General features: G+C 32.9%; 8 protein-coding genes across 10 annotated transcripts; 2 read left to right on the top strand and 6 right to left on the bottom strand.

Moving 5' to 3' along the window:
* Positions 1 to 472: 472 nt before the first annotated feature.
* Nrx-IV (neurexin-4) lies at positions 473 to 4811 on the bottom strand. Its single transcript, XM_015936699.3, has 3 exons — positions 4131 to 4811; positions 3899 to 4063; positions 473 to 3648 (listed from the first exon to the last, which is right to left on the bottom strand). The coding sequence occupies exons 1-3, from the start codon at positions 4548 to 4550 to the stop codon at positions 871 to 873; spliced, it is 3363 nt and encodes a 1120-aa protein (XP_015792185.1). The 5' UTR covers positions 4551 to 4811; the 3' UTR covers positions 473 to 870.
* A 511-nt stretch (positions 4812 to 5322) lies between these two features.
* Positions 5323 to 8594, top strand: LOC107368862 (piwi-like protein 1). The gene is made up of 4 exons (XM_015936752.3): positions 5323 to 7504; positions 7583 to 7757; positions 7835 to 8268; positions 8346 to 8594. Exons 1-4 carry the CDS (start codon positions 5819 to 5821, stop codon positions 8460 to 8462), a joined length of 2412 nt encoding a protein of 803 aa, XP_015792238.1. The 5' UTR covers positions 5323 to 5818; the 3' UTR covers positions 8463 to 8594.
* A 506-nt stretch (positions 8595 to 9100) lies between these two features.
* Positions 9101 to 10141, bottom strand: LOC107368840 (uncharacterized). Its single transcript, XM_015936730.3, has 4 exons — positions 10038 to 10141; positions 9876 to 9976; positions 9710 to 9816; positions 9101 to 9627 (listed from the first exon to the last, which is right to left on the bottom strand). Exons 1-4 carry the CDS (start codon positions 10060 to 10062, stop codon positions 9279 to 9281), a joined length of 582 nt encoding a protein of 193 aa, XP_015792216.1. The 5' UTR covers positions 10063 to 10141; the 3' UTR covers positions 9101 to 9278.
* Positions 10142 to 10347: 206 nt separating this feature from the next.
* On the bottom strand, positions 10348 to 13458 carry LOC107368839 (beta-mannosidase). The gene is made up of 4 exons (XM_015936729.3): positions 13294 to 13458; positions 13081 to 13227; positions 10949 to 12998; positions 10348 to 10871 (listed from the first exon to the last, which is right to left on the bottom strand). The coding sequence occupies exons 1-4, from the start codon at positions 13400 to 13402 to the stop codon at positions 10412 to 10414; spliced, it is 2766 nt and encodes a 921-aa protein (XP_015792215.1). The 5' UTR covers positions 13403 to 13458; the 3' UTR covers positions 10348 to 10411.
* A 2448-nt stretch (positions 13459 to 15906) lies between these two features.
* LOC107368858 (RCC1-like G exchanging factor-like protein) lies at positions 15907 to 18018 on the bottom strand. The gene is made up of 7 exons (XM_015936748.3): positions 17396 to 18018; positions 17204 to 17322; positions 16954 to 17146; positions 16733 to 16888; positions 16466 to 16639; positions 16316 to 16401; positions 15907 to 16231 (listed from the first exon to the last, which is right to left on the bottom strand). Exons 1-7 carry the CDS (start codon positions 17937 to 17939, stop codon positions 16154 to 16156), a joined length of 1350 nt encoding a protein of 449 aa, XP_015792234.1. The 5' UTR covers positions 17940 to 18018; the 3' UTR covers positions 15907 to 16153.
* A 1331-nt stretch (positions 18019 to 19349) lies between these two features.
* l(3)07882 (Nucleolar protein 14 homolog l(3)07882) lies at positions 19350 to 21365 on the top strand. The gene is made up of 2 exons (XM_015936719.3): positions 19350 to 19787; positions 19854 to 21365. The coding sequence occupies exons 1-2, from the start codon at positions 19439 to 19441 to the stop codon at positions 21233 to 21235; spliced, it is 1731 nt and encodes a 576-aa protein (XP_015792205.1). The 5' UTR covers positions 19350 to 19438; the 3' UTR covers positions 21236 to 21365.
* A 278-nt stretch (positions 21366 to 21643) lies between these two features.
* LOC107368834 (transcription factor MafK) lies at positions 21644 to 22898 on the bottom strand. 3 transcript variants are annotated; one of them, XM_015936722.3, is made up of 2 exons: positions 22628 to 22898; positions 21644 to 22346 (listed from the first exon to the last, which is right to left on the bottom strand). In XM_015936722.3, exon 2 carries the CDS (start codon positions 22323 to 22325, stop codon positions 21768 to 21770), a length of 558 nt encoding a protein of 185 aa, XP_015792208.1. In that variant the 5' UTR covers positions 22326 to 22346; positions 22628 to 22898; the 3' UTR covers positions 21644 to 21767. The 3 variants fall into 3 exon arrangements, with proteins under 3 accessions (XP_015792208.1, XP_015792206.1, XP_015792207.1); XM_015936720.3 differs by having other exon boundaries at positions 21644 to 22532; XM_015936721.3 differs by having other exon boundaries at positions 21644 to 22556.
* A 1092-nt stretch (positions 22899 to 23990) lies between these two features.
* Positions 23991 to 25069, bottom strand: Cbp20 (cap binding protein 20). Its single transcript, XM_015936738.2, has 3 exons — positions 24829 to 25069; positions 24553 to 24734; positions 23991 to 24487 (listed from the first exon to the last, which is right to left on the bottom strand). Exons 1-3 carry the CDS (start codon positions 24856 to 24858, stop codon positions 24235 to 24237), a joined length of 465 nt encoding a protein of 154 aa, XP_015792224.1. The 5' UTR covers positions 24859 to 25069; the 3' UTR covers positions 23991 to 24234.
* Positions 25070 to 25369: the final 300 nt, after the last annotated feature.

The raw sequence follows: 25369 nt of genomic DNA on the forward strand, positions 1-25369 counted from the left end.
TGACTTCCAAAAATGCAATCAAATTCAAGAATGAGTTAGAAAAAAATTCTAATCTTTTAATAATATTTACATAAAATGCGTACTGTCGAGTACCCGGTTAAAGCAATTTTTTAGAGACCCATTATCACTAGATGGAGACTGAGAAACACAAGTTGCTTTAACCGGGTACTCGACAGTATTTATTTGATCAGCTAGGTTTTTAAATATTTGCTCTAGACTTTCATTTAGAAAAATTCAAACCTCTATTAGCATAAATGATAGTTTAGTCTCTAATCAAGTTCGATGAAATGTGAAGTATTAAATCAACACTACTCAATGCGAGAAATGTATGCTACTAAATGCTGATACTTGTATCTGAATTGATACTGATAATCTATTGTTGAAATCTTTAAGACTTAGCAATTAGTGAATGATAATAGTGCTTAACTAAGTAATAGAATTCAAGAAGTTGAAATAAAAATTTGGAAGATGATTCGATAGGAATTGGACAAGCTTTATTTTGACATTAAATAACAAATTTGTTTCGAATAAAAAACTATGAATTGTGGTTGAGTGAAAATGCGTCAGGATTAATTTCCATGTGTTCATATGCGCGTTTTTGATATTAAATGGACTGGTTTGGTTTCCACATTTAGATGTCGATGCATGAAATAAATGGACGGGTCGTGATTGCTACGAATAATAGTTTGGCAAAAAATAGATATGTCACGTGAAAAGCACGAGTGAAATTGTTAAAAATGAAACAATTATTTAAAATCGAGACGAGCGTCAGAAAAGTATCAACAAAGTATCTCTAATTGATACAACAAAAATGTGAGTGCAAAAATGATGGTGATAAAAATGATGAAAAATGATCGAGGTTATTTATTTCTAGATGAAATACTCTTTTTTCTTTGTTATATCAGGTCCAGTTTTGCTCTTAACCACAGCCATATCTGGGTCTAGTGCATCTCTGGCTCCTTTGTCTTCGTGCGTTACATAATCTCCTTTATAATGAGCCATAAATCGACCGCTGAACAATAAGGCCACTACAACTATTACAACTATTAAAGTCACAATTATACCGATAGCTGCAATAATAGGTCGTGAATCTCCTTCAGAAGTACTGTGAGAACCTAAAGGTGGTGGACGAGTTTCAATTTCCTCTGGAGGATGGGTAACCGATTCAATTCCACATGAATCTTCACGGACGGAATCAAGATCAGGAAAGGCATACACATTACTACGACGATCTTGTTGAAATAGTCGTTTTAATGGAAAATGATCATCAAATGAGACTCGACTGATACAACCAACAAATCCTTCTCCTGTAGACATGGTTTCATTTCGACCAACATAAATACTTTTCAGGCGATTGAATTGAGCATCAGCTTTATCAGCTATATTAAATGTATACACAATTGGTTCATATCCATCAACCATGATTGTCATTCGTCTCCCAAGATCAGACCTTTTAATTATCACATCATGATGTTGACCAAGAGCAAAGTTTTCACTTTTAATGATCAGCTCTTGTCTTTCAAATCCGAAATCAAATACAAGTCGTAAATGACCGCTTGTTGACATCATTAAATTAAGATATTCACCGGAATATGATGAAATACCAAGAATAAGGCCTTTGTTTTCAGTGGTTGTAAAACCAACTCTAATGAATTCTTCTAACGTTGAAAGAGTCGATTCGAAATCATATTTTATGAAATTGTCGCTTTTCAAATTAACTCCAAATTCATCAGCGCATATTCTGCCTTTAAAGGCAGTCCATTGACAATCACAGGAATAACTAGAATATCTTTCATAACATGTACCATTATTAAGACAAGGACTTGATTGGCATTTTCCAACGCAACCAGGAGCTATTCCATATAAAGATCGTCCTGAATCACCTTCTTTTGCTATCCTAACAAGATCAATGAACTGGCCATTAAATGAAAGAGCTCGTAAACATCCCAAGTATCCTTCCTTTTGATCAACGGACGCGCCAACAATCAATGGAGACTTTAACTCCATTGATCTAAATTTAGGTAAACTATTAGAAACTTTGTGAGACATTTTACCATCAACCAGTAAAGTTGCTTCTTTTTGATTCCATTCAACCAAAATCGAATGCCAATTGTCATCACTTAGTTTGTATGGAGTTTCAATTTCGATTTTTTGGCTACCTGAACCACAGTCAAAAACAAATTGTATTGCTTTTGCTGAGAAGATTGTTAATTTTATAAAGTCGTAAGGCCCTCGTGCATGGAAAAGTACACCATATTCAATCGTTGTCTTGAATTGAAGATAAATATCCCAAGAGAATCCAGTTGTTTCAATATTAACTGGAATGATACTATCATGTTGTCTGAAAGTAACTACATTGTCAAACATCATATCACCTTCACAGATAAGAGGACCAATGGTATATCGAGCTCGCTTTTCAGGAGTTCCAGTACTAGTGTCACCAATACGAATAGATCGAACGGGAAGAAATTCTTTCTCAGTTAATTCACCTTCATCGACACCCCACTCATAGCTTCCCATAGAGTCACAATTACACCATTTACTAGGATCACGGCAATTGCCAAAAAGCCCACATTTACATTTTCTTGATTCTGGAAGGGATCCTCCCCAGTAAGACATTTTCTGATTATTTCTACTCATCCACCAAGTAAAGGGTTTGAAGTGTTTTTGCAATTGATATGGAGTGTTGAAAAGTCGGGCGTTTTTACATTCATATTTTATGAACTGCTTACAACTATATGATTTGTTTACTAGAACAGTAATTTGATCAAAGTCAGCGTTGTATGTCAAATCTTGATGATAAGAACCTGGTTCTTCATAACCAGTGACATCAGTTGGCGCTTCATTTTTATGATGAAGGAAAGTTTGTGTTCGATCTCCATGGAATTGGCATGTAACTTGGAAAGGTTCAAGCGGCCCACTACCATCAACATCTATCATAATACTTTGCTTTTGTCGTACTGAATTTGCAATACGATAGGCATCACATGATAAAGGATGATTAGGAACATGGCATACAGCACCAGTATAACCGGTATTTGTGCAATCACATGTGAATGAGTCATGATCTTGTCTACATATACCACGATGCTCACAAGGATTTTGATGACATCTATCTACCATTTTGCAACCATTTTGAATAATGTCACCAGGATAGGTTGAAACGATTCGATCTGAAGTCAGTTCATCGAGAGAGATCAGCACATCGCTGACATTTAAGTTACGAATACAACCGATGAAACCAGTTTTGGCAAACCATCCAGCTCCAATGGCATAATATTGACCACTTGTCATCGACATTTGTCTTTTAGTGATGGATTCTTGTTCATCAACAATGACTAATAGTTGATTGGTCTTTAAACTGATTTGTAAATTATGCCAGAACCCATCGTTCAAATTTTTAGTGTGGAATGGTTCAAGTATCAAGGATGAGCGATTTGTTTCTCTGGTTTCCAAATTTATCAAAAGCTTTCGCTTGTTGAGAGAAGTAGCTAGGAACCCTTCCGATGAAAATTTATGATAAAGAAGAACGCCATCTTCGTTGAAAGTCCGGAAATCAAAACTTATATCCAAGCGATTGCTTATAGGTGCATCAACCTTGATATAAGCTGAGGCAGATTGGAATGTAATGGACGGAAGTTTTTTAAGCTATAAAAAAAGACAGAGATAAGTTTTACATGTTTCAAATAACGAATATCTTATAATCTTTAAGAAATGTGAGCCTCATCAAATGAGAAAATATATAATGAAGTGGATACATGCTATACGGTTGAGATAACTCATTGAGATGGATGAGTAATCAAAAACTTTTTATCGATAATAAAATACTTGCGAACTAACACTATCTTAAACTAAAAGCAAATATGTGTACGATTTTTAAATGAGATATTTTACTTACCCAACATGTATTACCAGGTCTTGAATTAGAATCAAGAAAATCTTCTGATGTCAACTCTTGTATGATATTGGTTTCATTTAATAATAAATCCTGAATACATCCAGTAAAATTTTCTTTTACTACATTGTCATAATTTGAGATTGCAGGTAACCCACCAAGATATAGCTATAGGAAAAAAAAAATATTAGCAAGAGGTAAAAACAGGCAAAAACCCAAATAAAATTTCACTAACCTTATCATTGAGATCCAATCTCACAAAATCACCTGTTATTTTATGTTCAACTGTATGGTCATCTACAGTTAAATTGAGATCACGGTTATTTCTAGAAATAAGTATTCTGTGCCAATCGGAGTCATCTAAAAGGCTACCGGCAGTAATAGTATTAACTTGTTCTTGGTTACCCAAGTTGAGGGACAACACAATTTTATTGTCTTGCATTCGCAGAGAGAAAACATCCCCCTGAGTTCCTTGGCTGTAAATGAGATTGCCATTTGCTGAGTTGGTTCGAAATTTTAATGATATTGTGTCATGGAATGATGAGGTTTGAAGTTTTCTAATCACAAAAGATTGGCCATCGAGATTCAAAATTTCCCCACTTACAACGGAAATGAAGAGGAATATTAAACAAGATGAGATTCCCAGAAAAGTCATAACGATTTAGGTTGAAAAAAACCAAAACGAAATAAACGTTTCAAGTAAAGTTACACTGGATTACACATTTAAGGATAACGTGAATAATTGAGTTTCAATGAAAACAATATGTTTTAATCATGTCTCAGTCAAATTGTTTCCAATTCAACCAGTTGGTTTTTATAAAAAAATGAATTGGACATGAAAAATAAAAGAAAGTTTGCTAGGTGTGGTTATAGAAAATTGGACAAACAGTTTTTCAAATTCATGTTTTTTACTTCTACATAACGATAAAAGGTGGTGCCATGTAGTGGTAGCACAGGTAAATGATGAAGCATTTGTTATGAAATTTGCCTTTACCTTTGCTTCATTTGTCTTCAATTGTTAATGCAGAGAGATTCAATCAAATCTGCTGAGTTTAATTAGAATTTTATTGTTATGATTTAATCACTTGTTTCGCCGAGATGATTTTAATAAGAATCGATTATATTATTGTAATTATTCATGAAAATCATGATAAAGGTAGAATAGAACATATTTTATTAAGTAATGGTCCCTTTATTGTTATTTTCTGGTCATTTGGTTTGACCAGAAAAATTTCTTTGCCTTAAATAAGGTAAATGACCAGAAAACAGTTTTCCAACTCTAAAGTTTTATCTATTTTTTGTATTTATTGGATTAATTAAGGTTTTATCTGAATTATCATTAAAATATAATCAAAGTTTTCTTTTTTCATGGGATTTAATTGGATTAAAATGAATATTTACGAATTAAAGTTATAAAAACCAAATATTTCTAAGAATAATGTTCAATTAGTATTTTAACTTTTGTAATCTAGCACTAATTCAATTTATGATTAATTTTGAAATCTATCAAGGGTTAATATTTTCATTAGTCAAATTATAGCCATATTTGCTTACCAATCTTGTATATCAATTCCCAATGCAATGAATACAATGTTTAACACTTCGAACTGTTTCGTTATTCAAAATATTAGGTCATTTTTTGTTTTAGAACAAAACGAACTTTTATTATTATATTTAGGATGAAATAATTAAGTACAAAATGTTCAGAAGGCTGAATCAGTCAACTCCCTGTTGATATTGATTTCCTGTGAGACAATTACTAAGTTAGTTGGATGTAAAATCTTAGATCAAAATAATTTCATTATTGCTCAAGTCGACTTGTGCTTATTCGTGTGCTTAGTTATTTATCAGTGTCCAAGTTCCTTGTCAACTTCAATACATTTATAATTGTTTTATTTCAATTTGTTTTTAAATAAGTTAAAGATGTCCACAAGTGGCTCAGCTCCTGTTCGTGCTAGAGGCAGAGCATCATCATCACATCGACGTTTTGTCAGACCTCCTCGCCAGTTTGCTGCTGAAGCACCAATACGGACAATTCCTCCGGATTTAATTACCAAGGTGGGTCAAGGAGGAGCACCTGTTCGTCTTTATTCAAATCATTTTTTGATGATAACTCCTACCAATGTGATTATCTATGGATATCACGTAAATTTTGACCCGATTGTTGAGTCTCCTAAAATCAGAAGAGAGCTTATTCATTCACATCGCGAGGTATTTGACAATACTTACATTTACGACGGTGGTGCTGATATAAAGGCTTTAAGAGAAATCGCAGAGCCATTGAGCCTTCAAGCCGTATGTTCACACAATAGGCAGAGTGTTACACTAACTATCAAGCCCACTGGAAAGATTTCATGGGGCCATCCAGAAATGCTGCGTCTTTACAATACACAGATGCGACGTAATCTCAAGTTAATTGGAATGATCCAGATCGGGAACAATTTTTTCAACCAAGCTGAAAGAAAAGACATTCCTGACCATCGAGTTGAAGTCTGGCCTGGTATATTGACTGCTATCAATGAACATGATGGAGGTATAATGACTGTCATCAGCTGCTTACATAAAATTATAAGAAGAGACTCAGCTCTTGACATATTAAAGCGGCTTTGGCAACACGACAAACAATTCTTTAGAAATAATGCTCGTCGTGAACTAAGTGGCTCAATTATTATGTCTAGTTACAATAAAAAGACTTACCGGATTGATGACATTATTTTCGATAAAAATCCAGTCACCTATCGCTTTGATAAACAAGGTACATCAATCTCATTAAAAGATTATTATAAAGATCAATATACAATTGAAGTAAGAGATGATGCCCAACCTCTCCTTTTGGTTAAACCAACTGAGAAACAACAGCGCGGAGGAATTAAACGAGATATTGTCCTTATACCTGAACTGTGTATATTAACTGGCATCACTGAGAGCATGAAGAATGACATGTCATTTCGACGTGAATTGGATCAACACATTCGCCTGGATCCAGTTGAAAGGCTAAATATAATGAAAAAAAGTGTGGAAAAAATAATTAACAGCGAACAAGCTCGAGCCGAAATGGAACAATGGAACATAGCATTAGATCCTTACCCAGCTGAAGTAAATGGAAGAGTTCTGCCTCCTGAACAGATTTTCCTGACTGACGAAACCCGTGGAATTCCATATGAACAACAATCTGGATCTTTTGATTCCCTTATAAGATCTGAACAGCTGATTAAACCGGTTGCCTTGGAATATTGGGTGATTGTTGCCCCTATGCGTGAAAGGGGTACAGTTGAACAGTATCTTGATTCCTTGGTAAACGTTGCAAGACCACTAGGAATCAAACTCGATGCTCCTAAATTTTATTGGCTTGAAAATGATCGAACATCAACTTATATTGAGACTTGTCGTAAAATTCCAAAAGGGGCTAAAATGGTTCATGTTGTTGTACCTAACAACAATCGAGAGCGATACAATACAATCAAACGGTATTTTTGCTGCGAACAACCCTGTCCAACTCAAGTTTTAACTCTCAGAGTCTTGAATAAAAAGCAACTTACAATTTCTACTAAACTTGTGCTTCAAATGTCCATCAAAATGGGTGCTCAAGCATGGTCAGTCCATATTCCGGTAAGTAAATATTTTCGTTTTTTTTCTATCAAATTTTAGACCTTAAATGATTGATTAATATTTTTTCATTTAAACTAGGCTCAAAGTACAATGTTTGTTGGTTTTAATACTTGTAAAGACACTGCTAAAAGAGGCCGAACCGTTGGAGCTTTTGTTTGTAGCACAAACGCAAAATCAACTTCATGGTTTTCCCAAGTTTCTTATCATAAAACATTCGAAGAAATGTCTTCTAATTTTACAGCCAATCTCAAAAGTAAGTTTTATTTATTTATTTCTCAATTTATTACTTTGATATTTTTTAATTCTAATATTTTTCCCTGGCTTTTCAAGGTGGACTGAAAGCTTGGAATCGAGAAAACAACCGTTTTCCCGAGCGTATAATTATCTATCGTGATGGTGTTTCAGAGGGACAAATTGGCTTTATTTATAAAACCGAAGTTAAGAAAATATCAGCCCTTCTTGGTGAACATCCAGACCTCAAAGATGCTGGAATTGCATTCACAATTGTTAATAAGCGAGTTAACGCAAGATTTTTCTTGAGACCAGGTCCAAATGACCCTGTAAAGAATCCCATTGCCGGTACTGTCGTCGATTCAGTTGTAACACGAAAGGAGAGATACGATTTTTATCTAATCAGTCAATCAGTCCGATTTGGAACCGTCAATCCAACCATGTATAACATAATAAAGGATACCACTCGATGGAAACCGATCCATCATCAATTACTGGCCTACAAATTATGTCATCTTTATTATAATTGGACTGTAAGTTGATTCAAAATTTCATTCCTTTTCCTATTTAACCTTTTCTAATTTCTTCATTCAATATTTCTTTTGAATAGGGTACAATTTCTGTTCCAGCGCCATGTCATTATGCATATAAATTGGCCTTTTTGATTGGTAATTGCATCCATCAGGAGCCTGATCATACTTTAGCAAACCAACTCTACTTTTTATAATCAATCACAAAGAAAACTCTAATCCATATGTCTGTCTTTTCTTATTATATTTCACCTTTTGTTCATTTCCTTTTGAAGATTGCATTATATTAAAAAATGAATTTGAATTAAAATGAATATTTTCGATTTAAAGATATTTTGTCATTAGGGAAGTCCTATTTTTATAAAACGAGGACTTTCAAACGAACTTTTATTATTTTATTTAGGATTAAAAAATTGAATACAAGTATTCAAGAGCTTAGATCAGTCAACTCCCTGTTGATATTTATTTCCTGAGAGACAATTACTAACAATCACTAACAGATCTTTGTTTGACATCTAGGGATGATGCTTATTCAAATAAAACAAATGTGACGAATTAAGAACTCTTTTTGGGGTGAATCGGTAAAGCTTTTTACACCCTTCGTAAAATAGATATTCATGACCATCGAGTCAAGTTTGATCTTGAATATTGATTATCATCAATGAATATGATGGCGGTATGGTAGTCGCTATGAGCTGTGCTGAGGAGATTCTTTCAAGTGCGCTTATCTGAAAAATTCTTGATAATGAATATCATATAGAATATCAAGTGCCTCACGTTAATGGCTCTTCCAGATACATGAATTGCTTGTCATGAAGTGAAATTTGTAAAATAGTTGAACAAAAGATATTTTGCTTTATTGTCAAAATTGTAAAAGCTCATCGGCTGTGGTGTTTGAATAATTATGTGAGTGATCGATGCATTTACAAGAAATTATGAGATCATGAGCAAAAAATATTAGCAATGAAGATTATGAAGATTATCCTCGATTACGGTTATAAAGCTCGGAATTACTAGATTGGAACTTCTAGTGAACAAATCAGATTAAAATGTTGAGCAATATTTAAATCTTTAAAAACTCGGTTCCATTGATTAATGTTACTTATAGCAAGTTGTTGGGACAATCTAACGCGTAACATTTCATTAGTAACTAATTGTCTCTGTCTATCAATTATGGCTCGGGTATTTGAGTGCCGACAAAAATCTGGCGTACAGTTGAATTGTTCAGTTAAATTTTCGTCAACCAGCCTATAACCAATCCACAAACGCCTATCCATTCGACAATGAAACGTTGTTGAAATATAAAATTTATCTCCTTCTTCCACCACATTCATTACACGATCCCTTGTGAAATTGTGTTGACTTGCATTTGAATAGAAAATAAGACAAAATTATGTGAATACGCTTGTTTCGAAAATTGGCTTCTAATTGTGAAGTTGCTCACCGTTGGACATTGTTGAGCGCAGATACTGTTAATGTCATCGCATTCTCATGTTTCAAAATGATAAATCCGCTTGTGTTTTCAACTGGTATTCCAGTAATTTGTGCTAGCTTTTCATAATTCAGAATTATTCAAGATTACCAAAAATTAAATAGTAAAAGTTACTTACTTGACGAAAAACTTGTCTCTCAGCATATTCAGTTAGTGACCAATCAATGACCAGGTCATGAAAATCCTCGTCGTCGACCAATTTCACTTTTATTGTGTTAACTAAGCATAGATCAATAAAGAACAGAAATTGTAAAAAAAATCATTAAATTATTAAACTAACCTTTACTATTTGAAGCACAAGCCATGAAAATGTCAATGTCAATGTCAATAATTTAGCAATAGAAAAGACCAGAAAAATAAATTACTTCACAAGTGTAAACCTGTAATTTATTTGAGTGTATCGGGTAATACAAGCAATTAATTGTCAAACGATTAAAATGCAGCTCAATTGGTGTTTTAATTTATTTAAAAAGTAAAGCTGATCGATGAATCGATTCAGCAAATCAATTTTTTGATTATTTTCGATATCTAATTATAACCCAATCGCAACAAATTGTCTTTGAAAATTAACTCTTGGAGCATTAGAATGATTATTATATCATGTATTAATATTTATTTATTTGATGCTTCTTAATCAAGTAATACAATTACAGATTAATTCATGTTTTCTTTAAGATGAGTGACAGTTAATGAATTTTTAATATCATCAGTTGAGACTTGTTTGTTTGTTCCGAAGAATACTTCTTTGGAAGATTCAAGCATGTTGAAACCATTAGTTGAAAAGACTCCGTCCATTCCAGATCCTACCTTGAAGTCAAGCCAAACAAATAGAGCTGGATAATCAGTGGATAAATTGATTTTATAAACATTCGAGTAATTTTTGAGTGCTTTCTTGGCATAATCACTGTCGTCTTTTGAAACCCAATTGATGCTAATGTTACTTCGTTTCAAGTTCAATTCTTTAGGTTTAGCCAAAAGAAGGAAATTTTCACCAGAATTGACATCAATTGATGATGATTGAACAGTACTGTACTTAAGTTTGACAATACAGTTTTTAAAATCAGAGGTAACAGCTTCACTCAATTTTTTACCATAAACCATGGTAGCTGCGAAACTATAGAGATAACAAAAAAATAAAATTAATCGACAAATTAATAAAGAATGGCAGGAATTCAATGAAAAACAATTTACCTCTCAACTTCATTAGTTTGGTCTCCAATCGTTTGTTTATTGAATGAATCAAGTTGATGCACATCGATAGTAATGGCAACATTAACTTTACCAGAAACATCGTTGTTGATAACAACCTGGAATTGATCATTCTCTACATAAAGTTGACCAAAAACTGGTTTGTAAGAATCTCGGAGATAATATTGAGCCATTTTCCATTTTGCAGTTCCGAATTCAATGGTTGACCAACCAGAAGCGACCCAAATATCATTGAAGATCCAATACATTGCACCCCAGGTTAGACCGGATCCATCATTTGGATTAACTTCACGATTTCGGAGGAAAAATTCCATTTCTCGTTTATTAGCAACGGCTTGAAGAAGTTGAGACAAATAAGTCATCTTGAGATAACCATTTTTACCAGTCTCAGTTGGCTTTCCGAAATAATAGTCAACCATTTTTTCAATTTCCTTAAGACGGTCACCACTAGCTCGGTGCTCTAACCATCCACTGAAAGGATAGACAAGTTCTGATTCAGGAACTGATGTTGCATATGATTCATAAGAAGGTAATGATTCAAAACCAAATTCTGAGATGAATCGAGCTGCAGGGTAGTTCTTTTGATCCCAAGCATCAGCTTCATGGTAATAGAAGTGAATGTCACCATAGAAGTGATCATCAGCGTTGCTTGAAAAGCCTCCATTTTGTTCAGTGAAAGCTCCGTTTGAAGGACTTGAAACAACATATGGACGAGTGTTGTCGTATTTAAAGACGGTTGTTTTGATGGTTTCTGTGTACAACTTCTTGAAGTCTTCAACATAGGTTGAGTATTTATCTTCTAATCTGGGCCACCACCAATGAGTACCAATGGCCAATTCATTTTCGTTGCTTCCAGACCAAATAGCAATACTTGGATGGTGAGCCAATCTGGTTACTTGTTGTTCAACTTCAACCTTAACATTTTCCAAGAACTCTGGATCAGTAGGATAAGTAGCACAGACAAACATGAAATCTTGCCATATAAGAAGACCCATTTCGTCAGCTAAATCGTAAAAGTAATCAGTTTGATAGATTCCACCACCCCAGATACGAAGCATGTTTTGTTGAGAGTCGACAGCGGCTTGTAAAGTCTTTCTAACGTAATCCTTGTCTCGGTTTTCATTCTCAGTGTGGACTGATGTTGGGTAAAAGTTAGATCCCTTGATATAGAAAGGTTCACCATTAACTTCGAAACGGAACGAAAGTCCCTTGTAATCATTTCCCCATCGTTTGGGTGTTTCTTGAATCAATTTAATCTCTCTGAATCCAGTTCTCTTGACCATCGATTGTTGGTTTGATCCATCTGAAGACTTGATAGTTACTTTAACATTGTATAAGGTGCGAGGTCGAGCTACAATTTGATTGTTTTGTACATATGTAGCTCCGTTTGGCCACCAATAACCAACTCGAGATTTTTCAACAGGAATACCAGAAATACGATAAGTGCTGACAGATGAATCAGTATTGATAGATCCACTGTAAATAGAGAACTCTCGCTCATAATTAGGATCATTAGTTGAAAGGGTAACTTCAACATTGACTTGTTTACCCGATTCTGGTCGAGCTAAAGCTAGATTCAAGTCAATGGACCATTTTTTATCATCTAATGGTGTAATTGTGGTCCAGAAGTTCTCCAATGTGTTTTTAGCCTCAATAATTTCAATTTCAACTGGTAAGTAAATGCCACTGGTACGGAAAGCAGGTCCCCATCCCCACATCATCTTACGGATGAAGCTAGCATGGCATTCACCATATTCTGAACCATCAGGGAAACATTGAGGAACCATATCGTAACCATATTGACCCTTGAATTTATTGTATTGTTGCTGAGCATAAGCATAAGGATCCAAAATCTCAATCTTGATACTGTTTGAGCCAGCCTTTAGTTGGTCATTAATCTTGAATCGGTATCGTCTGTACATATTGTTTGTCTGACCAACAATTTGATCATTAATGTAAACCCTTGAAACAGTGTCGATTCCATGAGCAACGATGTAAATTTCATTAGAAGATTTAAGATCATCCCCGTTGACTGTAAGTAAAGAAAGAAGGAGAATAACAAAATAAATCATTATTTAAGAAGTTCTTGAAAGTAAATTTAAATGTTTTCTTACAGTCGAAATTTCTTCTCCATGTCCACATCCTCTTTGAGTAATAACGTTGATTGTAATCATCATAACCATAGTTTGGGTCAGAAATGATTCCATGACCAACAAGCTCTGTGTACAATCCACCAGGAACAGTAACACCGTTCATCACATCTAAAAAACAACAAAAAGAGTTAATGGATGCTGATTAGAAGTTAGATTTACCAGTTTATTACTTACATTGTTCATTTTCATCTCGTAGGTTCCAATCACTGGAATTTAGAGAAATAGTTTTTCCCGAACATTGGAGAATTGAGTTAACAAGAATCAAACAAATTAGTCTGATCATGTTCAACTTTGTATCAAATCGTATAATGTATACCAATATCACTTGATAAAGTTTCACTTGATTCTGATTTGACTATGATTTTTCTCGAGCTTATAAACCCTAATAAGCAAAAACAAGTTACAATTACTACAAAAATGCCAATCAATGTCATCATTTTATAGAGCTTAAGGTCAAAAATAAAGCGTAAATTCACTTTTATAAATAACAAAACAATAAAAATTTATTATTGAAAGACAGTCAATGCAGAATCATCAATGAATCGGAATGGCTCTGATCAATGCAAGAATTATGATACAAAATATTGAACAAGAAAACTGTCATTCAAATATCAGAAACAAAAGTTATTTCAAGCATCATGACGACTCTGATACACACAATTCATTGTTAAATTGTGTCGAAATGTTCAACAGGTAAAATTCACGTGAAAAACTATCTTCTTGTTATTCATTTTATTAACTATTTTGTTTGTCGAGTCGTGAAGACTATTGATGCCATTTAAGTGCTATTTTGATTTACAGCTGGATTTAAATGTTAAATATAATACCACTTGTACCAATATGGTGCTTGCCACTAAAAACATTTAATACAAATTCGGTACATATGAACCAAAATAACAATTCAAATTTAAGAGCTGAGTTTTTAAGAAACACAATTTTTGAAGTTATATTGCATTTTCCGAGTAAGAATGTTATTCCGTTGAAAATTAAACGACACAATGTAGCAGTAAGTAGAAACAATCAGGTACAAATTAAACTGATTAAAAGTGGAAGTAATGCAAAATTAGCATTAGTTGTATTATTTTACAAAATTTTCAACAGTCAATGATAACGATTGTCGATATCCAGTGATATCCATAAATTTGTGCATTTTGCGAGTAGTTCAGTGTTTATCAAACTACAAGTACGAGTAAAAAGTTTTATTCATATTTTAGAGATACACGAAAAGCCTTAAATGAAAGTGGATTAAATCTGGGGCCATAGCGCGCACTATAACTATAAAGTTATCAGCTTGAAGTTCTGAGCTTGGTCTACTTATTGCTGCTGAATTTGTGTCTGTATCTTCATCAGTTCAATAAATAAATTGTTTCATTACGATAATGACTTCATAAGTTTGATAAAAATCCTTCAACTTACAGAAAAGTTAAAGTTCGAACATGATTTTATCAAAAACTGTTGATCAGAAAATTTTTTGACTGCTTTTTTGTACTTGAAAATCTCAACTATTGAGCCAGACTAGTAGGGCCATAAGGCGACAATTTACCAAAATAAATCCTTTTTCATCTCAATTGGTAAATCATTCACTTTTTTGGATTATCAAAGTTGGTTCAAATCATATAAACCATGTAAATCAAAATATAACAAATTTCGGGCGACTCCTTATCATTTTATGTAACTTTATTTGAAATCAACTCTTATGAATAAAAAATAAACCTTATTTTCGATGATTTTGTTGAAGATCATCGTAAAGTTATGACAGTTAATAAACTTGGATGGAATCACTGTGAAAAATCAACTGTGATGAACAGGATTGCTAATCTCAAATTGAAAACGGTCATAAATTGATACACCATTACTAATTTACATATGAGTTAGCACTAAACTATTGAACTTTAAGTTCTGTTAAGAGTCAAATTTCAAAGATGTCTTTTTATAATAATAAGACATTTTTATCATAATATTACTCTAATCACAAAACCCTGTGTTCAACTTGTTTTAAACTCTGCAGTAATTCTGAACGCTTTAAGCCATAAAACTTTCTTAGTTTTTAAACAAAAAAATTTGCAGATTGTTCAAAGAATAAATTATAAAAATATAATCATAATTATCTTAGTTAACTGCCCCAACTTCAATAACAATTAATTATTGAATATCAAGTTAATCCTGAAATACTGAATAATAGAGAAATATGAATCCCAGCTGCAGTGTTTGGTTTGATTGTCGTCTATCGATTTGATATGAAGTTTTAATTGATAAAACTTGCTTTCTAATAGATCGAGAAAAATTGTTAGCAATTAAACAATGTTTAATTTCAAAGAACAACTGTTCAGAATCTAAACTTTAGATGAGACTGATTCCGCTGTAAATTTTGATCTTCAATCCCTTGATCACGTCGGCATGTGTAACTTAATTGTTTTAAGCTAATAAAATTTAGTTAAAGAAGTAAATGACAGGAATTAAACTCTTTCAAACTTAAACTTAAGTTCCTCTTCTGAGGGAAAAAGATTAAAGCAATACTTTAAGTTTATGCTGATATTTTTGATTTTTTTTAAAGTTGAGTGAAATTTCAAAAAAAAACAACAATGTATCTTTTTTGACAGACTGTATTGATTGTATGAAATGAACAAGAGATGCAATAAACTTGAGCTCCATTGTCTCTTACCTATTCAGCTTGAAGCTGATTCCGAATTAATTGGAGCTTCTATCTATATTTCATTCAGAGATCTTTTAAACTACAGTGTAGATATTATTTTTTGATTTTCATTTGAATAAGTTAAGGCACAATAATTAAAGTGGCTCAAAATTTTAGGGCCCATACAGACTCGAAAAAGATTGAAGGTTGTTGAAGAATATCAAGGTTAACGTGATTTTGAGGTACAATCAAAAATGAATTAAATAACATATTTTTTCATATACAAATATTAACACAATTAATGTACACAGAAATAAGATTGCCTGAAAACTGTGACCAATCTTAAATTAGTAAAAGGATAAACTAAGAAGAACGTCCAACACTTGGTGTTGTGACAAATAATCAAACAACACTTCTACCAATAATAGCAGTGTGATCAGCTCCTAGGCTAACTTTGGTTACATTTACAGGAAGGTTCACCTAAAGAATAAAAAAGTACAGATTTTAAATAAGCATTCTTAAAAAATTTTATGCTTCCCAAAATCAATGAAGATATCAACTCACTCTCATAGGAAAGTAACGATCCGCTTGATCTTTGAAGCCTAGACAGCCGAGTCGATTTTTCCCCCAACAAAAGAGATCACCTTTGCCTGTGAGATAAAATATCAATGAGAAATGGATAAGTAAGTAATTATGAGCTCCAGATTTACATACTATTGACTGCTGCCCATCGACTGAATCCAGCATAAATCGAAACAACTTCTACGTCAGGATTAACATCATTGCAACCAAAAAGAGGTTCTGGTAAAAGGAGAGGCTTTGATGATTGCTGAACGTTTGGTCCCTGTCCTAAGATTCCATAGCCCCAGACATATACTTGTCCTTTATCTAAATTCAAATAGATTTGAAAAGTTTATTTGCATGCAGCATTCATTGACCAAAATATGCAGCCATGAAACATTCAGTCATAACCCATCATACCATTAACTAAGCCGCATATGCTTCCTCCTGAAGCAACTTTCTTCACTTTTCCAACTGATAAAGGTAATCTTTTCGGGATATCAACTTGATAATTATCACTTATAAGGCCAAATTGAGCATATTCTGAATTTCCCCAACAGAAAACATCACCCTTGTCTGTAAAGAGAAAAATAACAAATTTAGGATTCTATTGAACACATATCATGGAAAAATGAATTTACCATTACAAGCCAACACTCCATCAGAAAAACTTGAAATATCAACTATCTTTTCACCATCAATATCTCCACAAACTTTGGTGGGAATCGAGACGTTTCGATATCCTAAACCTGTTTGACCGTCAGCACTCCATCCACAAGCGTAGACTTCCCCAGATTGCAATAAGAAAAGAGTATGATCTTGGCCACATACAACCTATTGAAGAAAAAGCAAAGATGTCAAAATCTGGATATGAAAGTATAAATACTAAACCTTTTCGACAATACCGGGAACTCCATGGATTTCATTTATAAGAGTATAATCTAACTTGGGTTTTTTCTCAAGAATAGGCACACCACATTGTCCAAATGAATTGTTACCAAGACTATATACTAGAAATTAGAAAAACGAGTATGTAAAGAGAATATCAGTACAGTAATAGAAAGATAATCTAAATATACTTACGGGTGTTATCAGTTGTCAAAATGATGGTATGGGCCCTACCGCAAGCAACTTGCTTGATTTTTGGAGATTTAATATTTTGTGGAAAATAAATAGCGACTGGCCTTGTCAGCACAGTTAATTCCCCTTCCGCTATTCGATGATAACCTAGCTGATGGTCTGTATTTACACCTGTACCGAATAGTTGAGTTTCCACTGATGTTGAGTCTGCAGCAAAAACAGTAAATCCATGACCACAGGCAACATCTTTCACTTTGCTTGTAAAGAAAGCACCCACTTTACGCGGCGTTGAACAAATGCCACTTTTACCCTTTCTTGAGAAATTCACTAGCCCAAGAGCACCAGTATGACCGAATCCCCAAACATAAATCTTGTCATGAAGTTTTGATGAATCTTTGGTAGTATATTGGTAGACAGGCAATTCATCAGAGTCTTTGAGGAACTCAGTCATAGTCATAGACCAGATTTTTTTTCTTTTGTGAATCCATCTATGATTGATTATATTAAAATTATTTATTCTACTTCGAAATAATATCGATGAAAACATCAGGTAACAATTTAAAATATGATGTACATAAACATGTGTTTGGTTTCTGAAATTTAAACATTGAACATGCTGTATCCATTGGATACAAGCCACCTGGAGTTACACTGAATTAATTGAAATTATAGAACTTCTATTTGAAATCTATTTTCCCACTTACATTCTTTAAAAATCAATTGTAATTATTAAGTATACGATTTGATTACATAGAGCATGCAGTATGGAATTTTTCCATGTTTTGATTTCTTCTGTTAAGACATTTTTTCAGTGTACTTTATATTCTTCCCAACCTAATCTTTACTGATAATTGCTGAACAGTTTACTAGACTCTAATTACGAGAGTGAAAAGCACATGATTTATCTTCGGATCAACCCGCTAGACATCAATTGTCTTCTAATAAAATAGGATTCATCATTGTTGTTTCCAATGATGAACTTAAGTTAACATAATTTTACTTGTGTGTCAATAAAGAATTGAAAAGCTGTACAAGATTTCCACTTTAAAATAGATACTTTTAATAGTAAAGTATTTTACATCTGAAATCCGAGTTGTTCAGCAATATATTCGATGACATTACATCCTTTTGGTCCTTAGTTTTTCTTAACTTCAATTTTTTTTATTGTTGATTGACCTCTCCCTTCTTTATCAGTAATTTTGACATCCTTTTTCAATGACTGCCGCACAATCCGAGCTGCAATCCTGCTATATTGGATGTAGCTAAGAAAAATAGAAATAATAGTTAGTAATGTGGTATCTCAACTCAATTGTTTTTTAACTTACTTTAAACCTGCTTCTCTCCAAAAAGTCATGACTCCGTAGTTAATAGAATAAGGTTGGAATGAAGATTCAAATCACAATTAAACTGAGAAACTAATATTTTAAATTGGAATGTATGAAATTAAAAAAATAGATTTTAACTTCAGCAGCTTCAATTTCACAGAAGGTGAACTTGAAGACTCGGATAATAGCTATCAAGATCCGTTAAGACTTGATACAATGTTGATCAATTAAATTCATGTTTTTCTAGCAATTATAAAACCAATTTGTTTCAATTCTTCTATTTTTTATAGGTATTGTCGCTCTGAAAATTAACCTGAGATAATTAATCTTTAAAAATCACGAGAAAGAGTTAAATGCTAAGAGTGTGAAGAAAAAAATTTGGTCCTTAATTAAAAAATTAAAATTTTAGTTTTATTTTTAGTTTAATTTTAATAGAAATTTTGATTGTTATAATCGAAATGCATTTTTCTTTCTAAATGGTTATATTCACTTTAAAATGCATCAATAATAATGGAAATTCAAAAATGAATAAGAAAAACTGACCAGTGAAGTTTAAAACTCGCGGTTGTTTGCAGCTTACCCTGGTAACTCCAAATGTTTTCACATCTTTGACTTGCACGCATTGTGATTTTTAAACTCGTGTTTTAAGACACATTTTTGTTGTGTTATAATTTATAATCATTGTATTTTCTTGTTTATCATTTCTGTGTAAAGTGTGAAAATGAAATTCAAAACCATGAAGAAGAGCAAACCTACTGAGCAAATAAATCCGTTTGACATTCATGTGAATCGCCAAAAGCATAAAATTTTAGGTCGTCGTCCTATGAAATGGGAAACTGGTAAGCCTCTTCATTCTCGTCATATTGCTACACAAAAAAGGAAAGAAACTATTTTACCTGAGTTAAAGAATCTAAACAAGTCTGGTAAAGGTGTGATTGATCAACGTGCTGCTATAACATCAAGAAAGGCTAAATTATATCAAGATGTTCCAGTGAGTCACGAGAAAGAAACTAATTTAACTCACAAAGGAGAAGAACTTGACGACGAAAGACTTAATCAGCCGGTTCAAGGTAATTTATGGAACATTTATGTCTTTGAATAAGTAAATTAATTTTGTTTTTCAATGGTTTCAATAGATGATGATGACGACGAGGAATTTGATCTTCTACGGAGAGGAGATTATGTTGATGTTGCTCATTTTGGTGGAGGTGAGACTGGTGCTCCACTCTCATCAGAGGATTTCATGAAAATCGTTATGGATGACAAAAGGAAAAAACAAATAGAAAAAGAAGAAAATATCAGATTAACAGAGGAACTTGACAAAAATTGGTCAACAGTCAGAAATCTAATCAAACACAAAGGAGCCAAGGATGAAACAGTAATACAAGAGACTGAAGAATATGACATTTTACTCAATCAGTTGATGTTTGGAGGAGATGATCGAAAAGCTACTGTATCAAAACCCGAAGAAGCTGTAAAAACCGAAGATGTGAAACCAAGCTCGAGTGTTCTTATTACTGAACATTTGCAAAATATAGTAACAACAGATGATGTGGATATAATTTTGAGATGCGTTGACTCTCTCCTGGATCTGGAGATCAAAAAATTAAATTCCACTGTGGTAAAAAAATTTCACGCTTTGTTAAAAGCAAAAGAAATGAAGATATGTTCGCTGAAATCAATCGCAATATTAGTTTTCCTGATATCTTTTAAAGAACTTGAGCATTATGTTCTCTTAAAGTTCATCGATTTCTTAAGAAATTTAAGATATAATTCTATTGATGAAATTGGTAAGCGTTTGCTGATATGCGATTTGCTGCATTCAATTTACCCTGATAAATATTTTCCTGAAATTACCATGAGCATACAAAATATTTTGGTACTTTTTGAACCTGTTTATAAAACAATTTTTATCCCAACTTTTGCTTTCGATAAGATTGCAAGTTCTGAGATTCTGGCCTGGTCTGAAGATATGGAGTTCAAAAATCTTCCTCAATTTTCCCTTAGATCTCTTTTCAAAGGAAATATTAGCTCGTCAAATCAAGCTAAATCAATTATTTTGGTTGCTGTTGTTGATTTGATAGAGAAAATATATCCCCATTTCAGAAATTTTGATTCTTTTGCACCAATATTTTCCAAGATAACTCCTATTCTTAGTATTCTTCAAGAAAAGCTGCCTAAACCTATGACCGACCGACTATTTGTGCTACTTGAACAATTTAACGAGCCCAGAGAATTATCAAGCTTATCATTTGAACAAAGAAAGCCTTTTATGGTAACCATGTTGGAACCAAGATTATCTAATTACAAACGTAAAGATGATAAGAAAAAGTTACAGAAAAAATACAAACGTGAATACAAGAGCACGGCTCGAGAATTGAGAAAAGATAACGCTTTTGTTAGAGACACAATTCTCAAAGATACAATCGCTAAAGATGATGTCAGAAAGCGTAAAGTTAAAAAATTATTGGCTGATATCGCTCAAGAAAAAGCAATGTTTAAAAAATCACGACGCTAATCTAAAGCTACAAATTTGTATGCAAATGGTTTGTTTAATGGTTTTTAATAAAATGCTATATTGATTAATAGACAACTTGTAATATTTCGCAACGAAAAGTTATTATTAAATGACAGCAATTTGCTTATGACTAATTTATTGCTTTCTTCCAAATGTAAATAGAGAAATGAAATATAGTAAAAATCAATATAATTTTGAATTTGTTATCACTATTAATTTAATCCCTCTCACTCTCAACCAAATTTAATTGAATAATTATTTGAATCTTATGATTTGAATAAAAAAATCAAGTCTCTTGAAAATACTTATACAATATTTAATAAAAGGTTTAACAGCTCTCTCCATTGAATCAGAGCCAAGATTTTACGGGACAGAAATTGATGATAAATAATGAAGTGATATTTGAACTTTAATTTTATAACAATATTTATTTATGTATGAATACGTTCGGAACTCGCAGCTTTGGAGGACAAAAAATATGATTTCAATGAGCAACAAGCGATGATCATGAGCTTTACACATTAAATACAAGTTAGGATCCAAAATCAATGAAATGAGCCAATTCAGGGGGAATTAAAATACCTTGTTGAGAAGCGTGTCGTTTAAGTCCATCAAATTTATCCCGAATCTCTTCAATTTCTTGCCTTAAGTTGTACACATTTTCTTTTATCCGCAGAACGGCTTCCTCAACCGACATTTTGTCACCTTCCAAACCTCCTTTTACTTCTAGTCTTTTGTTACGGCACGATGCAGCATAGCCACGGTTCTTGAGGGTCCGACGTCTCTGTTTCATTCGGATGATCTCCTGTTTGGATAGTCCTGAATTTTTCAATTGACGGTTAAGCTCACGCACGGAAAGGGTAACCAGATCATCATCAGATATTATTTGTCCCGGTATAAAAGCGTTCACATTGGAAGATGAGTTAACAGCACTGGTAGAAGAATCACTGATACCAACACTATTTACACCATCCATCTCCATTGATTCCTCATTTGAAACTAAATCATACTCATCATCAGAAGATAGATTTAATTTCTCTTGTTTTATGTTGGCTTTTTTCTTCAAATGGGTTCCTTCTTTGGCCCGCATGGTTCAGGTACCAATCAGCTCCTAACAGGTATTGTTAAATTAGTGGGTAATCCGTAGAGATACAAAAAGATAAAAGACAAGACACGAAAAGTACAGAAAAAGAAAAAATAAAAATAGTTATAGCTAAAGAACTGGGAAATTGAAGACGATCAATCAATATACAATGATTCAAAATGAGCTTGCTGAATCAGCTGAATCACAATGACTCTGCAAAAATAGGGAAACAAAAAACTAAAATGTTTAGTGGTTAGCTCTGATTGTTCAAGATTCTCTGCAAGAGTGAGGTTAACACCTTAACTAACCTGTTTCTAATGGTATCCTACGGTAAAATAATTATAATAAATCATTTGATAACCTGAAAAATATTCACAGATCAACGAGATTTCGGGTTGACTTTGGACAGGTCCGAGGATAGAGTAAACAGATAGCAAAGTCGACTGTAGCTTGAAGAATGTATACAGTATGTATAATGAAGAATCCAAATCATTTGATAATGTTTACAAATGAATAGATAAAATTCAATTTAATCATTTCTTTTCCGTCAATTAAATGAAATGTGAGACTAATGACACTTGAAACATTCAAATTTTCCAGATTCAACAGATGGCGTTTAAATTATCAATAAAATTGAAACGCGGGATATCAAAATAGTCGAATTGAATAAATGAATAAATAACATCAATATGTTGAACAAAACTTTAATAGAATCGTAATAAGCGATTATTTTTATTTATCATAATTTACTAACATCCAGCCATTATTGTGGCTCAATTGTGCTTTCGCTTTAGGCATAAATTGAAGAATTATAACCGAAAAATATACAAGAAACTAATAACTATTTATTACAGCCAACAACCTCAACCCTTTTTTCAATCTGCAAAATCAAAATTCATCCATCCAACATTATAACCACAAGGCTATTTGCTTTAGAAACCAACACAAGTATTACGTTGATCATGACTCGAATAGGTCAAGGATACCAGATAATGCTTTGTGTTCTTTGCTATTTATCTCTGGTTGATTTGATATTTTTCCAGTTCATTCGTTGCTTTTTCTTGTGCGTTAATTAAAAATTCTGACATCCGACTTATTCACCAGATCATGCCGCAAGTGATTTGTTTTAATATCAAATCTCACCAGTGGCACTCGTTTTGGTGTCAGTTACTGAGTTAAAGTCAGAAGTCGAGTGCTTTTGAACTCGAAGCCATCAGATTGATATGAGATAAGAATGGCCAAAATCGTCACTCTGTGATAAAAGAGTATAAATCTCAAGTGACCAGTATTGCTAGAAAAACTCAAATAAACTATTTTGCAGGCCAAGTCAGCAATCACACAAATACACTAATAATAAAAGATACAGTAAACGTTTTATATTTTTAATATTTTCCTTTCATAGTTTTCTTTGGAAGAAACTAAAAGTGTGTTAATTCTGTTAATTGATTATGTCAAGAGTTAATATTGTATAATTGAGTGCTGTGTTGCACCAAACATCGAAAAGTGTTTTAGCAAAATGATGGAAAATTGAACCAAAATAGAATCAGCGAACCTTGAAATAGCTAGCAGATAATAATTCAACTGTTTTACTTTTCAGCTAACAATGGAATTGTGAGTCCGAAAGAGATAGTTTTACGATAAATTTTATAATTTTCAGAACCATAGTCGAAATTAATGTTTAGGTCATTTATTTACAAACACATTTACAAAAAAGGAGATAAAGTTGAATTAAATCAACTTCGTTTATAAAAATGGAAATATAGTCGCCTATTTGAGAAAGGAGATACAATATGATTATCATTTTCTTCGGATAATTTTAGCTCTTTGGGGCTTGAATGTAATTGTGTATCATCTGTAATAGTCAAAATGAGATGCTTTCTCTAGAACTTAACTAGAGTTTAATGACAGCACAAGTTTACATAACTTTCGGTGGTTCCGAAGGACCAGGATTTCCTTCAAGTTTTTTGGCTATATATTTTCCAAAGCCCCCTCTGCCTGGATCATAATCAGTTCGATATTCATCACGAACTTGGCCTCCAGCCTTGCCTCTTCCATATTGTCGACCTTCGATGAATCCCGCATCCCAATCAGTTCTTATGATACGTTCATCTAGTCGAGTTCCACCAATATAACGAATAGCATTATGTGCATCTTCTCGGTCATAATACCTAAAGCATGAATTGAAAATGAAAGATTAGCAAATTGAAAACATTAAATAGTGAAGCTGACTTACTCTATAAAACAGAAACCACATGGTGTTTTGGTAATTCGATTCAAACCAAGGATTACTCTTTTAATGTCACCACATTTACTAAACAATTCATAAATTTGCTCCTCTTTGGTGTGAAATGAGAGGTTACCAACATAGAGTGTTGTTGAGCCAGCCAATCGTTTTTCATAATCATCTCGTGAGCCCTAATGACAGAATAAAGAGAGTAGAGAAATCAAAAAATGAATCTTAATTACGATAAGTTAGATGTAATTTTAGACAATTGTTTTTAATAATTACCGAAAATTTGTGATCTCGATATCCAGCCATGTTTTGATGAGAGTAAATCTATAAACGATTGAACAGTGAAACCTCGATGATAACCTTAGAAAGCAGTTCAAATTATTAACGAAGCATTAAATATTGAACAGTAAGTATGTGTAAATTAAAAGTTGAGTATTTTTAAAACAAAATAAACATAAATAAAAAACATTCAACAAAACTGCGGTTTTATACACAAAATAAAGCAGTTTAACCACGGTTTGAAGCCGCTTAGGGTTTGTTAAATAATTGCGCAGAGCATAAACTTGATTCAGGTTTTGCTTTAAGCGACTTGCTTGCAGCAAAGGATTATAAATTTAATAAGTTTATTTATTTTACAAAGACAAAAATTTTTATGAATTTTTGTGTCTACTTGTATTATAAATGTATTATGTTGAAGGAAAATTATTTACTTTTATCGCTTTACAGTACTTATTAGACAATAATCTACTACATCTGTAACAGAGAACTGATTCAAAATTATTTATAAAATTGAAATGATTTGACAAAGATTTGATAC

This window comes from Tetranychus urticae, chromosome 2 (assembly GCF_039701765.1).
Source record: "Tetranychus urticae isolate SD_2017Ah chromosome 2, NJAU_TeUrti_SD_1.0, whole genome shotgun sequence".
In the NCBI taxonomy this organism is placed as follows: Eukaryota; Metazoa; Arthropoda; class Arachnida; order Trombidiformes; family Tetranychidae; genus Tetranychus; species Tetranychus urticae.

Bases quoted from the DNA above. Each gene is read 5' to 3' on its own strand.
- LOC107368862 (XM_015936752.3), top strand. From the start codon at position 5,819: ATGTCCACAAGTGGCTCAGCTCCTGTTCGTGCTAGAGGCAGAGCATCA. The intron at 7,505-7,582 runs GTAAGTAAATAT...CATTTAAACTAG, and splicing joins CATGGTCAGTCCATATTCCG to GCTCAAAGTACAATGTTTGT. The intron at 7,758-7,834 runs GTAAGTTTTATT...TGGCTTTTCAAG, and splicing joins TTTTACAGCCAATCTCAAAA to GTGGACTGAAAGCTTGGAAT.
- Nrx-IV (XM_015936699.3), bottom strand. From the start codon at position 4,550: ATGACTTTTCTGGGAATCTCATCTTGTTTAATATTCCTCTTCATTTCC. The intron at 4,064-4,130 runs GTTAGTGAAATT...TTTTTCCTATAG, and splicing joins GATTGGATCTCAATGATAAG to CTATATCTTGGTGGGTTACC. The intron at 3,649-3,898 runs GTAAGTAAAATA...CTTTTTTTATAG, and splicing joins GACCTGGTAATACATGTTGG to CTTAAAAAACTTCCGTCCAT.
- LOC107368858 (XM_015936748.3), bottom strand. From the start codon at position 17,939: ATGTTTTCATCGATATTATTTCGAAGTAGAATAAATAATTTTAATATA. The intron at 16,889-16,953 runs GTAAATTCATTT...TTCTCTTTACAG, and splicing joins TGGAGTGTTGGCTTGTAATG to ACAAGGGTGATGTTTTCTGT. The intron at 16,402-16,465 runs GTATGTAAATCT...TTTATCTCACAG, and splicing joins TCGATGGGCAGCAGTCAATA to GCAAAGGTGATCTCTTTTGT.
- LOC107368839 (XM_015936729.3), bottom strand. From the start codon at position 13,402: ATGATCAGACTAATTTGTTTGATTCTTGTTAACTCAATTCTCCAATGT. The intron at 12,999-13,080 runs GTAAGAAAACAT...CTTTACTTACAG, and splicing joins ATGGAGAAGAAATTTCGACT to TCAACGGGGATGATCTTAAA. The intron at 10,872-10,948 runs GTAAATTGTTTT...TTATCTCTATAG, and splicing joins CAAACTAATGAAGTTGAGAG to TTTCGCAGCTACCATGGTTT.
- LOC107368840 (XM_015936730.3), bottom strand. From the start codon at position 10,062: ATGGCTTGTGCTTCAAATAGTAAAG. The intron at 9,977-10,037 runs GTTAGTTTAATA...ATCTATGCTTAG, and splicing joins TTGTGCTTCAAATAGTAAAG to TTAACACAATAAAAGTGAAA. The intron at 9,628-9,709 runs GTGAGCAACTTC...TTCAAATGCAAG, and splicing joins GCGCTCAACAATGTCCAACG to TCAACACAATTTCACAAGGG.
- LOC107368834 (XM_015936722.3), bottom strand. From the start codon at position 22,325: ATGCGGGCCAAAGAAGGAACCCATTTGAAGAAAAAAGCCAACATAAAA.
- Cbp20 (XM_015936738.2), bottom strand. From the start codon at position 24,858: ATGGCTGGATATCGAGATCACAAATTTTCG. The intron at 24,735-24,828 runs GTAATTATTAAA...TTCTGTCATTAG, and splicing joins ATCGAGATCACAAATTTTCG to GGCTCACGAGATGATTATGA. The intron at 24,488-24,552 runs GTAAGTCAGCTT...TTCATGCTTTAG, and splicing joins TGTGGTTTCTGTTTTATAGA to GTATTATGACCGAGAAGATG.